The sequence below is a fragment of the Schistocerca nitens genome, chromosome 4 (genome assembly GCF_023898315.1).
Source record: "Schistocerca nitens isolate TAMUIC-IGC-003100 chromosome 4, iqSchNite1.1, whole genome shotgun sequence".
NCBI lineage: Eukaryota > Metazoa > Arthropoda > Insecta > Orthoptera > Acrididae > Schistocerca > Schistocerca nitens.
Genome location: NC_064617.1, coordinates 178,284,151 through 178,297,033, shown reverse-complemented (window position 1 = coordinate 178,297,033; position 12,883 = coordinate 178,284,151). Strand labels below are relative to the sequence as shown.

At 43.3% G+C, this 12,883-nt stretch overlaps 1 protein-coding gene and 1 non-coding gene across 3 annotated transcripts in view; both read left to right on the top strand.

The window, feature by feature from the left end:
• LOC126253551 (sphingosine kinase 1-like) overlaps nucleotides 1-12,883 on the top strand; it is a 528,944-nt gene that overhangs the window by 371,188 nt on the left and 144,873 nt on the right. The window contains exon 2 of one of the 2 annotated variants that reach the window (XM_049954957.1): nucleotides 8,706-8,798. The exons of the other annotated variant lie outside the window; for it this stretch is intronic. Coding sequence (XP_049810914.1) covers nucleotides 8,706-8,798 — 93 coding nt within the window. The remainder of the gene's footprint in view (nucleotides 1-8,705; nucleotides 8,799-12,883) is intronic. 2 annotated transcript variants of the gene reach the window in all.
• Nucleotides 1,973-2,046, top strand: Trnan-guu (transfer RNA asparagine (anticodon GUU)). Its single transcript has one exon. It is a non-coding gene; the product is annotated as a tRNA-Asn (tRNA).

Sequence of the window (12,883 nt, the reverse complement as noted above, 5' to 3'; positions counted from 1 at the left end):
TTCCATATAGCTTTCAGACGTTCCACATTCACTGATTTGGCTGTAAGTGTAGCGAGTAAAACTATACATTGTTGTTTAGATGTACGACGCCTTTCCGCTAAGGGTCGGGTTTTCCGGTGTTTACTGAATAATAACAAAAAATTAATAGTAAACGTCTATACGTTACAAGGCAATCGTAAATAAACTGCGCTGTAATGTACCGTTTCGTACCTTCCAGGGTCCTTAAGAAAGCTAAAAATGAAAAATATTGTCATTTTTACTTATTATTGTCGATTTTTATGGCGCTACATATTCTCCCTATTGTAAAAACTATGGTACAAATTATTATAAATGGAAGTATAGGCACTCATCCGATCTCGTATTTAGAAGTGTCGCTTGTTGGCCGCTTGGGGCGCTGCTATCTCTGGGTAACAAAAACGAGACCGAGTGTCGCGACTGTTATGTTAAGATGTGTTGAAGGTGGAGCTTCTGGCGCAACGTAATAGCACGGCGACAACAATTACTTTGACTAAGTTCACCATCCAGTCGGAGATAAATTTAAACATGCTACAACCACACCGTACTCCTTCATTAATTATATTCCTGAAGCCTCTTAGTTAATTAGATCTGTACTGTGGCTTACAAAGTTGCATTCATCACACCCACAAAGCCTCGACAAACACACTGCCAACGCGCCGTCGAAATACACTCCCATGCTTATTGTTGCAGCTACATAGTGACCAACCTCCTTCACATCTTCCGACTATTGCTCTCTCATACGCCATAGGTACTGCTACCGTTTAAGCCTTACGTTTGATTGTATATAAAGCGAAGACTCTGACATTGCCTATGCGTCTGCTTTACAAAATTTATAAAAATCGTTACTAATAGTTACGCGAAATAACTCCACCATATTGCAATTGGTCATACACAAAGAAACAATGAAAATATTTACATTCATTACAAATGAGCAACGTTGAAATATACGAAAGAAATATTGTATCATAGTGTGACATATTGTGTTGTAGTGTTAAAAATTGCTTGAAATATGGAGTGTAGACTTATTATTCATTTTAAAATTGTGTATCTTTGCTAAGAATGATTGGATTTCTACGAAACTGCAGATTTAGTATTACAGAGCGCGATGAAAAATATCGCGACTTTAGGAATCGCTTCGTAATTTCGGTTTGGTTGCTTATCATACTGTTCAAGAGAAATTATACCATTTCCTTGGAGCGGCAATGGTTCCTGCGCTGCGCTACTGGTAAGATACATGCGAACTTTTGCAGAACAGAACGGAAGTACAATCCTCCTTTTCTCTATTCCTTGCTCGTACAGCACTTTCCGAGCTGCAGAATAGGATCGGTTCGCCACCCAACGTAGAGTCGGGCGTCATTTGCCTTCTCCTATCTCATCAGCGGTGCATGAATATGGTTGTTGTACAGTGTGTCGGTCCACATGAAATCTCCCTGATTCCCAAATGCAATTAAAAACAATATTTGATCCATATATACTTCCTGTTGGCGAGATCATGTAAAGTAACTCAAAGTTTTTTCCAAAAAATTAACACACATCTACGAGTATACGGGCTCCTTTGGTGGCTCGTAAAATATCTAGGCGATACTCTATCCCAACCGATAGGCGCACAGGCATCTGCGGGGTGATGGAAGCTATTGCATCCACAGTTCTTCAACGGAGATCGTGTAGGTCACGTAGAGGCGAGGTATACACAACGTCTTTCACGTAACCACACAGGAAGAAATCCAGAGGGGTTATGTCTGGAGAGCGCGGTGGCCACATGGAATAGTGTTTTGTATGAATTTTGTAGTATAATGTCATGCTTTGCGATGACATTCGTTTATGAACCTCGCTACAGTGTGCATACACTTTATCCATGTGAAGAGGAATAAGCAGATTCTAACATTTTGCGAGATGCCTGCAAAAGGTATACTAGTTGCATTGATTGAGGGAGCAGAAGTGAGCAAAAGTCAAGGCCTCCGTGGCGCAATCGGCTAGCGCGTTCGGCTGTTAACGGAAAGGTTGGTGGTTCGAGCCCACCCGGGGGCCAAATCGTTTTAATCGCCACAGAGGCGACATTATTAGAGATACACAGCTACTGTGATGATTTGTCTGTGTCTAAATGATGCCACAGAGGATTATACACATCCAGCCAAGTGAAAGTGGGTAAAAACATGGCCCTACACAGACTTGCTACTGTTTTCCTATTTATGTGTCATGTGTGACATTGCAGTAGCGCGCCGCCCACTAAAGAAGAAGTATTATTTACATTTTATTTCAGCGTATACACCGCGAGTGCCACATAGTAGGACCTCTCTCTCTCGATGTCAATTTGTTTTTAGTGTCCCTTAAGTGCCGGTCTGCAGTAGACCGCTGCTGGCCGAGCGACGTGCCACTACCTTAAATGTAGTAATTTTTGGTAATTATTTAACATCTGAAACAAAACGAAAGGATTCATTCAGAAATAATCTACATAAAAGTTTGTGAGTTCCTTTACGTGATACAGCAAAACGCTAAATTATAAAAAATGTATTTGGAAATCAGGAAGGCTTCATGTGGACACCTTATATTGTATCGGGCCGGCGCCCGTCCCCGATTCCCAAAAGAGCACTTCCTGGCCTGAAGACGGAGTGCTTTCGTCCTGCAGCACTATCTGTCACACCAATAGTTTTTGTCCTCTGTCTATCGACGAACAAAGCCCGTGATGGCTTGCTGAAATTACTATGTTTAACATTGTAGAGCGAATGCAGTAGACCATAAGGAAAATGACTTCGCCTTTCGACCGCAATACGACGGTCGGAGCAAAAGATGCAATTACCTGCGGTGGAGAGTAGAAAATGGGCGTCAAATTTCAAGGCCAAAAAGACGTCCCCTCGCGAAGTGTCATAATCACCACCTCCACTGTGAATTTTTCAAAGACCTGGGTACTGCAAAAGTTTTAAAATTTTGCTTTCCATACAGAATAGTACTGAAATCGTTGAAAGTAGATTCCACTACTATTATAATTTATTTGTTTCTATGTTCACGGTGACCGAATTACATCGAAACAGACACATTTCACTTTATGTAGTAGATACACACATTTTTACATGGCAAAAAAGTAATACATGTGGATGTAATTTTTTTATTGTAATAACTATTTTACTCCTAGTATATATAGTAGAAAATTAAAAAATAAAGGAGAGGAAAGTATACTAAAGTGTGTACTGATGCTACGCTTCTTCTTTTTCCTCTTAATGATCAGTGATCTATATCTAAAATGCCCTATTAGTTGGCAATTATTTTCTTTGTTTACACTTTATAAAAACGTTAAAATTTTTAGGTATGTACGCATAAGGACGCAGGAATGTGTGTGTGTGTGTGTGTGTGTGTGTGTGTGTGTGTTAATCAAATTATACAATTTCAGCCCATTTGTTTCACTATTTTTATTGCAGCCTGTACTGGAGCAAATGACTGGACTGTCGCTTGCTACAAAACCAAAATTAGTGCGCATCGTGTGATTCACTGGCGGTGTCTTCTACATTTACATACATACTCAGTACAAACCACCGTAATGTATGTTGGCGGCAGTAGGATCGCTCTGCAGTCAGCTTCAAATGCCGGTTCTCTAAATTTTCTCTGCAGAACGTCTCCTTTCTTGCAGGGATTCCCATTTGAGTTCCCGAAGCATCCATTAACACTTGCATGTTGCTGGAACCTACCAGTAACAGATCTAGCAGCCCGCATCCGAACTGCAACGCTGTCTTCCTTTAATCCGACCTGGTTGGGATGCCAAACATTCAAGCAACGCTGAAGAAAAGGTCGCACTAGCGTTCTATTCGTGTTCTTCTTTACAGATCAACCACACTTCGCCAAAACTCTCCCACTAAACCGAGACCGACTGTTTGCCTTGCCTACACAATCCTCATATGCTCGTTCCACTTCATATCGCTTGGCAACTTTGCGCCCCGATATTGTCTTGTGACAGCCAGAGCGAGAGCACCAGCAGCAGCGAGTACTGTTTGTATAAAGCGTTTATTTTGCATTTTGTTTACGACCTTCCACTGAGGAAGGGATTCTATTTGTGTTTATCTGCTCTGCATAGAAACTAACAGTTCTTGATCGTTAGGAGAGAAATTTATTTTGTACTTATTTGCTGCGCTTAGCTTTTAAATAGTTTTTCTGGGAAAACCTAGCGTAGTTTTCGCGTCTCGTATTTCAGTGAGTGTTTCTTGATTATCAGAGTAGCTCATCAGAAGATTATCTTGGGAATTTGTCACCGTATAGAGTAGGGTAAACATAGTCATGTGTAGGGACTGTGGTTGTTGTGAGCGGACGCAAGGAGAATTGGCCACTCTTCGGGGGCAGGTGGAGGCTTTGTCTGTTAGGCTCATCGAGCTCGAGGCGCAGGCGTCGGCTCGTAGTGGCGTTGGGGCAACTGTGGTGAGACCTATGCCTACTTCGGTGGCCTTGGAATCACATGGAACCCCTGATGTCGCTGCGTCTTCCGGCAGTGAGCATCTTACCGGTCAGCCATCACTCCAGGGTGAATGGCGGACAGTGGTGGGCTCGCGTGTGCCTGGCCGAAAGGCGAAGGTGGGATCTGGCCGCGTGGCAGCTGCCTTACCCCTTTCCAACAGGTACGGGGTGCTTCCTAGTGGTGATGACATCGTTTCCGAGCCACCACAGGATGCCTCGCCTGTTGGGCCAGTGGCCGATTCTCCGGCAAGGTCCCGACAGTCACAGAGGGCGGGCCTATTAGTTATAGGGAGCTCCAACGTTAGGCGGGTTATGGAGCCCCTCAGGAAAATAGCGGGTAGGTCGGGGAAGAATGCCAGTGTGCACTCGGTGTGCTTGCCGGGGGGTCTCGTCCGTAATGTGGAGGAGGCCCTTCCGGCAGCTATTGAACGCACTGGGTGTGACCGGCTGCAGATAGTAGCACATGTCGGAACGAATGACGCCTGCCGCTTGGGTTCTGAGGCCATCCTTGGTTCCTTCCAGCGGCTGGCTGATTTGGTGAAGACAACCAGCATCGCACGCGGAGTGCAAGCTGAGCTTAATATCTGCAGCATAGTGCCCAGAGTCGATCGCGATCCTCTGGTTTGGAGCCGTGTGGAGGGTCTAAACCAGAGGCTCAGACGACTCTGCGACTATAATGGTTGCAAATTCATCGACCTCCGTTATTGGGTGGAGAACTGTAGGGCCCCCCTAGACAGGTCAGGCGTGCACTACACACCGGAAGCAGCTACTAGGGTAGCAGAGTACGTGTGGCGTGCACACGGGGGTTTTTTAGGGGACCCCCCCCCCTTGGGCGAAACGATAAAATACCTGACGGCTTACCAGAGAGAACATCAGCATCGTTGATAAAGAACGTCCGTCCTCAGAGACCAAAAACAGGAAAAGTTAACGTAATATTGGTAAACTGCAGGAGTATCCAGGGCAAGGTTCCTGAATTAGTATCGCTTATTGAAGGAAATAGTGCGCATATAGTATTAGGAACGGAAAGTTGGTTAAAACCGGAAGTGAACAGTAACGAAATCCTAGACACAGAATGGAATATATACCGCAAGGATAGGATAAACGCCAATGGTGGAGGAGTATTTATAGCAGTAAAGAATTCAATAATATCCAGTGAAGTTATTAGCGAATGCGAATGTGAAATAATCTGGGTTAAGTATCAAAGGTGGGTCAGATATGATAGTCGGATGCTTCTATAGACCACCTGCATCAGCAACCGTAGTAGTTGAGCGCCTCAGAGAGAACCTGCAGAACGTCGTGAAGAAGTTTCGTGATCATACTATTGTAATAGGGGGAGACTTCAATCTACCAGGTATAGAATGGGATAGTCACACAATCAGAACTGGAGCCAGGGACAGAGACTCTTGTGACATTATCTTGACTGCCTTGTCCGAGAATTACTTCGAGCAGATAGTTAGAGAACCAACTCGTGAAGCTAACGTTTTAGACCTCATAGCAACAAATAGACCGGAACTTTTCGACTCCGTGAATGTAGAAGAGGGTATCAGTGATCATAAGTCAGTGGTTGCATCAATGACTACAAGTGTAATAAGAAATGCCAAGAAAGGAAGGAAAATATATTTGCTTAACAAGAGTGATAGGGCACAAATCGCAGAATATCTGAGTGACCACCATCAAACGTTCATTTCTGAGGAAGAGGATGTGGAACAAAAATGGAAAAAATTCAGAAACATCGTCCAGTACGCCTTAGATAAGTTCGTACCGACTAAGGTCCAAAGCGAGGGGAAAGATCCACCGTGGTATAACAATCATGTACGAAAGGTACTACGGAAACAAAGAAAGCTTCATCATAGGTTTAAGAGTAGTCGAATCATAGCTGATAAGGAAAAGCTGAACGAAGCGAAAAAGAGCGTAAAGAGAGCAATGAGAGAAGCATTCAACGAATTCGAACATAAAACATTGGCAAACAATCTAAACAAGAACCCTAAAAAGTTTTGGTCATATGTAAAATCGGTAAGCGGATCTAAATCCCCTATTCAGTCACTCGTTGACCACGATGGCACCGAGACAGAGGACGACCGAAGAAAGGCAGAAATACTGAATTCAGTGTTCCGAAACTGTTTCACTGCGGAAAATCGTAACACGGTCCCTGACTTCAGCCGTCGCACGGACGCCAAAATGGAAAATATTGAAATAAACGATATCGGAATTGAAAAACAACTGCTATCACTTAGTAGCGGAAAAGCATCCGGACCAGACGAGATACCCGTAAGATTCTACAGTGATTATGCTAAAGAACTTGCCCCCTTTCTATCAGCAATTTATCGTAGATCTCTGGAAGAACGTAAAGTACCTAGCGACTGGAAGAAAGCGCAGGTCGTTCCCATTTTCAAGAAGGGTCATAAATCAGATGCGAATAATTATAGGCCTATTTCGCTTACGTCAATCTGTTGTAGAATAATGGAACATGTTTTATGTTCTCGTATTATGACGTTCTTAGATAATACAAATCTCCTTCATCATAACCAACATGGATTCCGCAAACAGAGATCATGTGAAACTCAGCTCGCCCTATTTGTCCAAGAAATTCACAGTGCCGTAGACACTGGCGAGCAGATTGATGCCGTATTCCTGGACTTCAGGAAGGCATTTGATACGGTTCCGCACTTACGTTTAGTGAAAAAAAATACGAGCTTACGGAATATCGGACCAGGTTTGTGATTGGATTCAGGATTTCCTAGAAGAAAGAACACAACATGTCATTCTTAACGGTTCAAAATCTGCAGATGTAGAGGTAATTTCGGGAGTACCGCAAGGAAGCGTGATAGGACCTTTATTGTTTACAATATACATAAATGACTTAGTTGACAACATCGGTAGCTCCGTGAGGCTATTTGCAGATGACACGGTTGTCTACAAGAAAGTAGCAACATCAGAAGACTCGTACGTACTCCAGGAAGACCTGCAGAGGATTAATGAATGGTGCGACAGCTGGCAGCTTTCCCTAAACGTAGATAAATGTAATATAATGCGCATACATATGGGCAGAAATCCATTCCAGTACGATTATGCCATAGGTGGTAAATCATTGGAAGCGGTAACGACCGTAAAATACTTAGGAGTTACTATCCGGAGCGATCTGAAGTGGAATGATCACATAAAACAAATAGTGGGAAAAGCAGGCGCCAGGTTGAGATTCATAGGAAGAATTCTAAGAAAATGTGACTCATCGACGAAAGAAGTAGCTTACAAAACGCTTGTTCGTCCGATTCTTGAGTATTGCTCATCAGTATGGGACCCTTACCAGGTTGGATTAATAGAAGAGATAGACATGATCCAGCGAAAAGCAGCGCGATTCGTCATGGGGACATTTAGTCAGCGCGAGAGCGTTACGGAGATGCTGAACAAGCTCCAGTGGCGGACACTTCAAGAAAGGCGTTACGCAATACGGAGAGGTTTATTATCGAAATTACGAGAGAGCACATTCCGGGAAGAGATGGGCAACATATTACTACCGCCCACATATATCTCGCGTAATGATCACAACGAAAAGATCCGAGAAATTAGAGCAAATACGGAGACTTACAAGCAGTCGTTCTTCCCACGCACAATTCGTGAATGGAACAGGGAAGGGGGGATCAGATAGTGGTACAATAAGTACCCTCCGCCACACACCGTAAGGTGGCTCGCGGAGTATAGATGTGGATGTAGATGTAAAGGACTTGACTTTGTCAAGCGGGACACTACTAATGCTGCCCGCTCCCGGTAGCTGATTGTCAATCCTCTGGGCCCGTGTTCGATTCCCGACTGGGTCGGGGAATTTTCTCCGCGCATGGACTGGGTGTTGTGCTGTCCTCGTCATCATCCTATCATCCTCATCGACTGCAGGTCGCCGAAGTGGCGTCAAATTGAAAGACCAGCATCCGGCGAACGGCTGCCCGACGGGGGGCCCTAGTCATACGATTAAATAAATTAAATAAAAACTACTAATGCTGTATCCGAACATTACGGGTTGTTTTTCCTACATATCCATATTAAATTAAATTTCTCTATATTTATAGCCAGCTGCCATCATCACACCAACTAGAAATTTCGTCTAAGTCATCTTGTTATCATCCTGCAGTCCCTGAAAATAAACTGTGCTCTTTAATATTTTTTACAGACTCATGGCTCTACAGTGCCCTAATTCATAGTGTGATAAATGTAAGCTATAGACATAGAGACTGAATTCTTGCACCTTGTATTTGCAGACGAGACGGACCCGGAAACTGGCTTCACTGTGTGGGATGTAGCAAATTTGAATTCTCGCTCCATTGGTTCTCGTAAAAGCAGTTCTCAGTACGGTATGTACATCTCCGGAAGCTTTCCACGTTGTGATTGTCCCCAAAGGCGTGACGTCCGTCCCTTGTGTGTGTGTGTGTGTTACCGTCATTACCGGGACTGCATGCTACAGACAACCGGCCTCAGTGCTCTCGGGGCAGAATCGTTGCCTCGTAAAGCGCACGTCATAAGTTCGAGTCCCACTTCGAACATGCGTATGTATTTGAAATGTGATGTCAGTGTGTGCTTCCTTAACAGAATAAACAGTACAAATAAATAAATAGCAGTAAGAAAATACTATGTGTACTCAAAGATTAAATGTGATCGGTGTAAAGCTAACCAGCCAACACTTAGGAAATAAATAGTGATCTGCAGTTGAGATATATGGTTGACAGAGGTAACGTACAAATCAAATAAAGTCTGACAAATTTTTTTCCAGAAATGAACTACGAGTATGTCACCACAGCACGTAGAAAACAGCGTTTGACAGCGTAATAAAAAGGTGGAACATGTTATAAAATCTCAGAAAAATAAGTTAAGATGTAGGAAAAGTAGCTAAAATACAATGCTTTTAAGAACCAAGAAGGAACGACAAGAATGGAACACGATTAAAAAGGGTCTAAGACAGGCATGCCGTCTGTTCATCCAGTATAGTGAAGAAAAAATGAACGAAATTAAACAAAAGGGACAGTACATTAATTAAAATTCTGGGTGAAATGATATCAATGAAAATACTCGCTGATAATATTTTTGTCCTGAATGAAAGCGAGGAAGAATTTCAGGACATCCTGAAAGAAAATAAATAGTCTGTCTAGTACAGAATGTAGATTGAGAGGAAAACGAAGAAAGACAAACGGATTAAGGAGTAGTAGAAATAATGGGGTGGGGCCACAAAGTTGGCGAAGTGAAGGAATGACATATGACGGACGACGTAAGGACAGTATAAGGTGCAGTCTAGGTCAGGCAAAGAGGGCATTTGTTGCTAAACGAAGTCAACTACTATCAAACAAGACTGAATTTGAGGAATACATCTATCTGTGGGAATACTCGTCTGGAGCACAACATTATATGGAAGTAAATCAGGGAGTGTAAACCAGAAAAAAAAGAGAATCGAATAGTTTGAGATGATGTACTATAGAAGTATGTGGAAAATTAGGTGGTCTGGTAAGATAAAAAATGAGGTTATCCGTAGAAACAGTGAGGAATGGAATATGTGGAAGATATTGACAAAGAAAAGTGACAGGAGTACAGGACATCAGGAAATAACATCTGTGGTACTACAAGCAGCTATAGAGGTTAAGAACTGTAGAGAAAAACAGAGATTAGGATCTATCAACAAAATAATTAAGGGCTTTTGGCGTAAGTACTGTTCTTGAGGTGAAGAGGTTAGCTCAGGAGAGGAAGATGCGGCAGGCCGCATCATCTCGTAAGACTGATGGAAAAAAATATTTCGCAATGTATCGGACGAACGATTTAACACCACTATGTCGTAACCAGGAAGAAATACGTAGTATAGTAGTAGTCACTAAACGAAATCAAAATTATACCCTATACAAAACTCTCCAAATTCAGTCTCCAGATCGGTGTTCTTTATCTCCACATCACCGGTTTCGGGTCAGCTGCCCGCATTCAGATCTATCACAAACAATTTCTAAATTTTAAGTACTTCAAATTACAAATAGCTATATCGATGTGTGTTCAGACAGCTTCAAAATTCTTAGCAAATTAGTTAGAACATAACAGTTGTGTAACATATCATTAGTTACAGTGTAATCTGTCGAATATACAGTGAAGCGCCAAAGAAACTGGTTATAGGCACGCGTATTCAAATACAGAGATATGTAAACAGGCAGAATACGGCGATTCGGTCGGCAACGCCTATGTAGGACAAGAAGTGTCTGGAGTGGTTGTTAGATAGGTTACTGCTGCTAAAATGGCAAGTTATCAAGGGCTGAGCGAGTTTGAACGTGATGTTATAATCGGCGCATGAACGGTGGGACACAGTGTCTCCGAGGTAGCGATGAAGTGGGGATTTTTCCGTACGACCATTTCACGAGTGTAACGTGAACATCAAGAATCTGCTAAAACATCAAATCTCCGACATCGCTGCGCCCGGAAAAAGATCCTGCAAGAACGGGACAACCGACGACTGAAGAGAATCGTTCAACGTGACAGAAGTGTAGCCCTTCCGCAAATTGCTGCAGATTTCAATGCTTGGCCATCAACAAGTGTCAGCGTACAAACCATTCAACGAAACATCGTCGATATAGACTTTCGGAGTCGAAGGCCCACTCGTATACCATTGATGACTGCACGACACAAAGCTTTACGCCTTGTCGGGGCCCGTCAACACCGAAATTGGAGTGTTGATGACTGGAAACATGTTGCCTGGTCGGAAGAGTCTCGTTTCAAATTGTATCGAACGGATGGATGTGTACGGATACGGAGACAACCTCATGAATCCATGGACGCTACATGGCAGCAGTTGAGTATTCAAGTTGGTAGGGGCTCTGTAATGGTGTGGGGCGTGAGCATTTTGAATGATATGGGGCTCCTGATACGTCTAGATACGACTCTGACAAGTGACACGTACGTAAGCATTCTGTCTGATCACCTGCATCCATTCATATTCATTGTGCATTCCGACGGACTGGTCAATTCCAGCAGGACAATGTGACGCCGTACACGTCCAGAATTGCTAGTGTGTGGCTCCAGGAACACTCTTCTGAGTTTAAACACTTCCACTAGCCACCAAACTCCACAGACATGAAGATGATTGACCATGTCTGGGATGCCTTGCAACGTGCTGTTCAGAAGAGATTTTCACCCCGTCGTACTCTTACGGATTTATGGACAGCCGTGCAGGATTCATACGTCAGTTCATCCAGCACCATTTCAGACATTAGTTGAGTCCATGCCACGTCTTGATGCGGCACTTCCGCGTGATTGCGGGTGCCGTACACGATATTAGGCAGGTGTACCAGATTTTTTGGCTTTTCAGTGTAGAACTGAAAGTTCACTGTCATATTTAGCCACGCACAGCCTACTGCGGCTTGTATATAGCGATCGAAAGCGCTTTCCATGGACTGATATAATAAATACAGTGAAAGATGTTCCTAAATGTAACGTATGGGTGCTTTTTAGCGCTGTAGTTGTTGCACCAATCAAGTTTCTTAAAAATTATAAAGCCACAGCAGGCTTGTGTATGACTAGATACGACAGTGGACTTTGAGTTCTGTATTCGACAGGTTGCTCTCTAACTGTAACGAATTCTGTGTTGTGCTACTGCTGTGTTGCAACTAATTTGCTAATAATTTTGGAGCTTTCTGAACATATATCGTAAACTGTTTGTAATTTGAACCAATTATGATTTAAAAATTGTTTGTAATAGAGCTGAAGGGGGGCAGCTAGCTCGTAGCCGGTCATGCAGAAATAGAAGACAGCGAGCTTGAGACTAAAGTTGGACAGTTTTGTGTAAGTAACGATCGCGGACGCTCCCTGGTGACGAATATGTCTAGTTTTGATAAAAATACTTGCTCGTCTGCTATCGTAAAGAGTCGACCAAGAAGTATTCGAGCGTAAGTAGAGCGCGAGCTGGCGCAGTGGAGAGAGAGTGGACTTGCATTCGGAATGACTGCAGTTCAGATCCCCGACCAGTCATACAGATTTGAATTTCCCGTAACTTTATTAAATAACGCAAATATCGGGATGATTTCTTTGGAAGGACACGACCGATTTTCTTCCCGTCTGAAATTTTTCTCTAGCTCTTGCCACCTGGTGCTCGACGGGACATTAGGATTTAATCTCCGCACTTTCCTTTCTCCTTTCGAAGATGTATTGCATTACTGCTTGACCTCTGGGCAGCTGTTCCCGGAAACTGGAGGGCGGGGGGTGGGGGGTTTCTTGGTGGCTGTTAAGTACCGAGTGATTTTGATAAGAAACTACCTGAAGTGATCTATGTCGTAAAAAAGCTACTGAGGTATGTGCTGCACCGTCTATAGAAGACAGAGCAGCCATAAGAACGCGCAGCAAACGTATCACAGCAACAGACTACTACGTAGGGTCACAGCAACAGACTACTACGTAAGGACTTCAGAAAGTAAGTTAC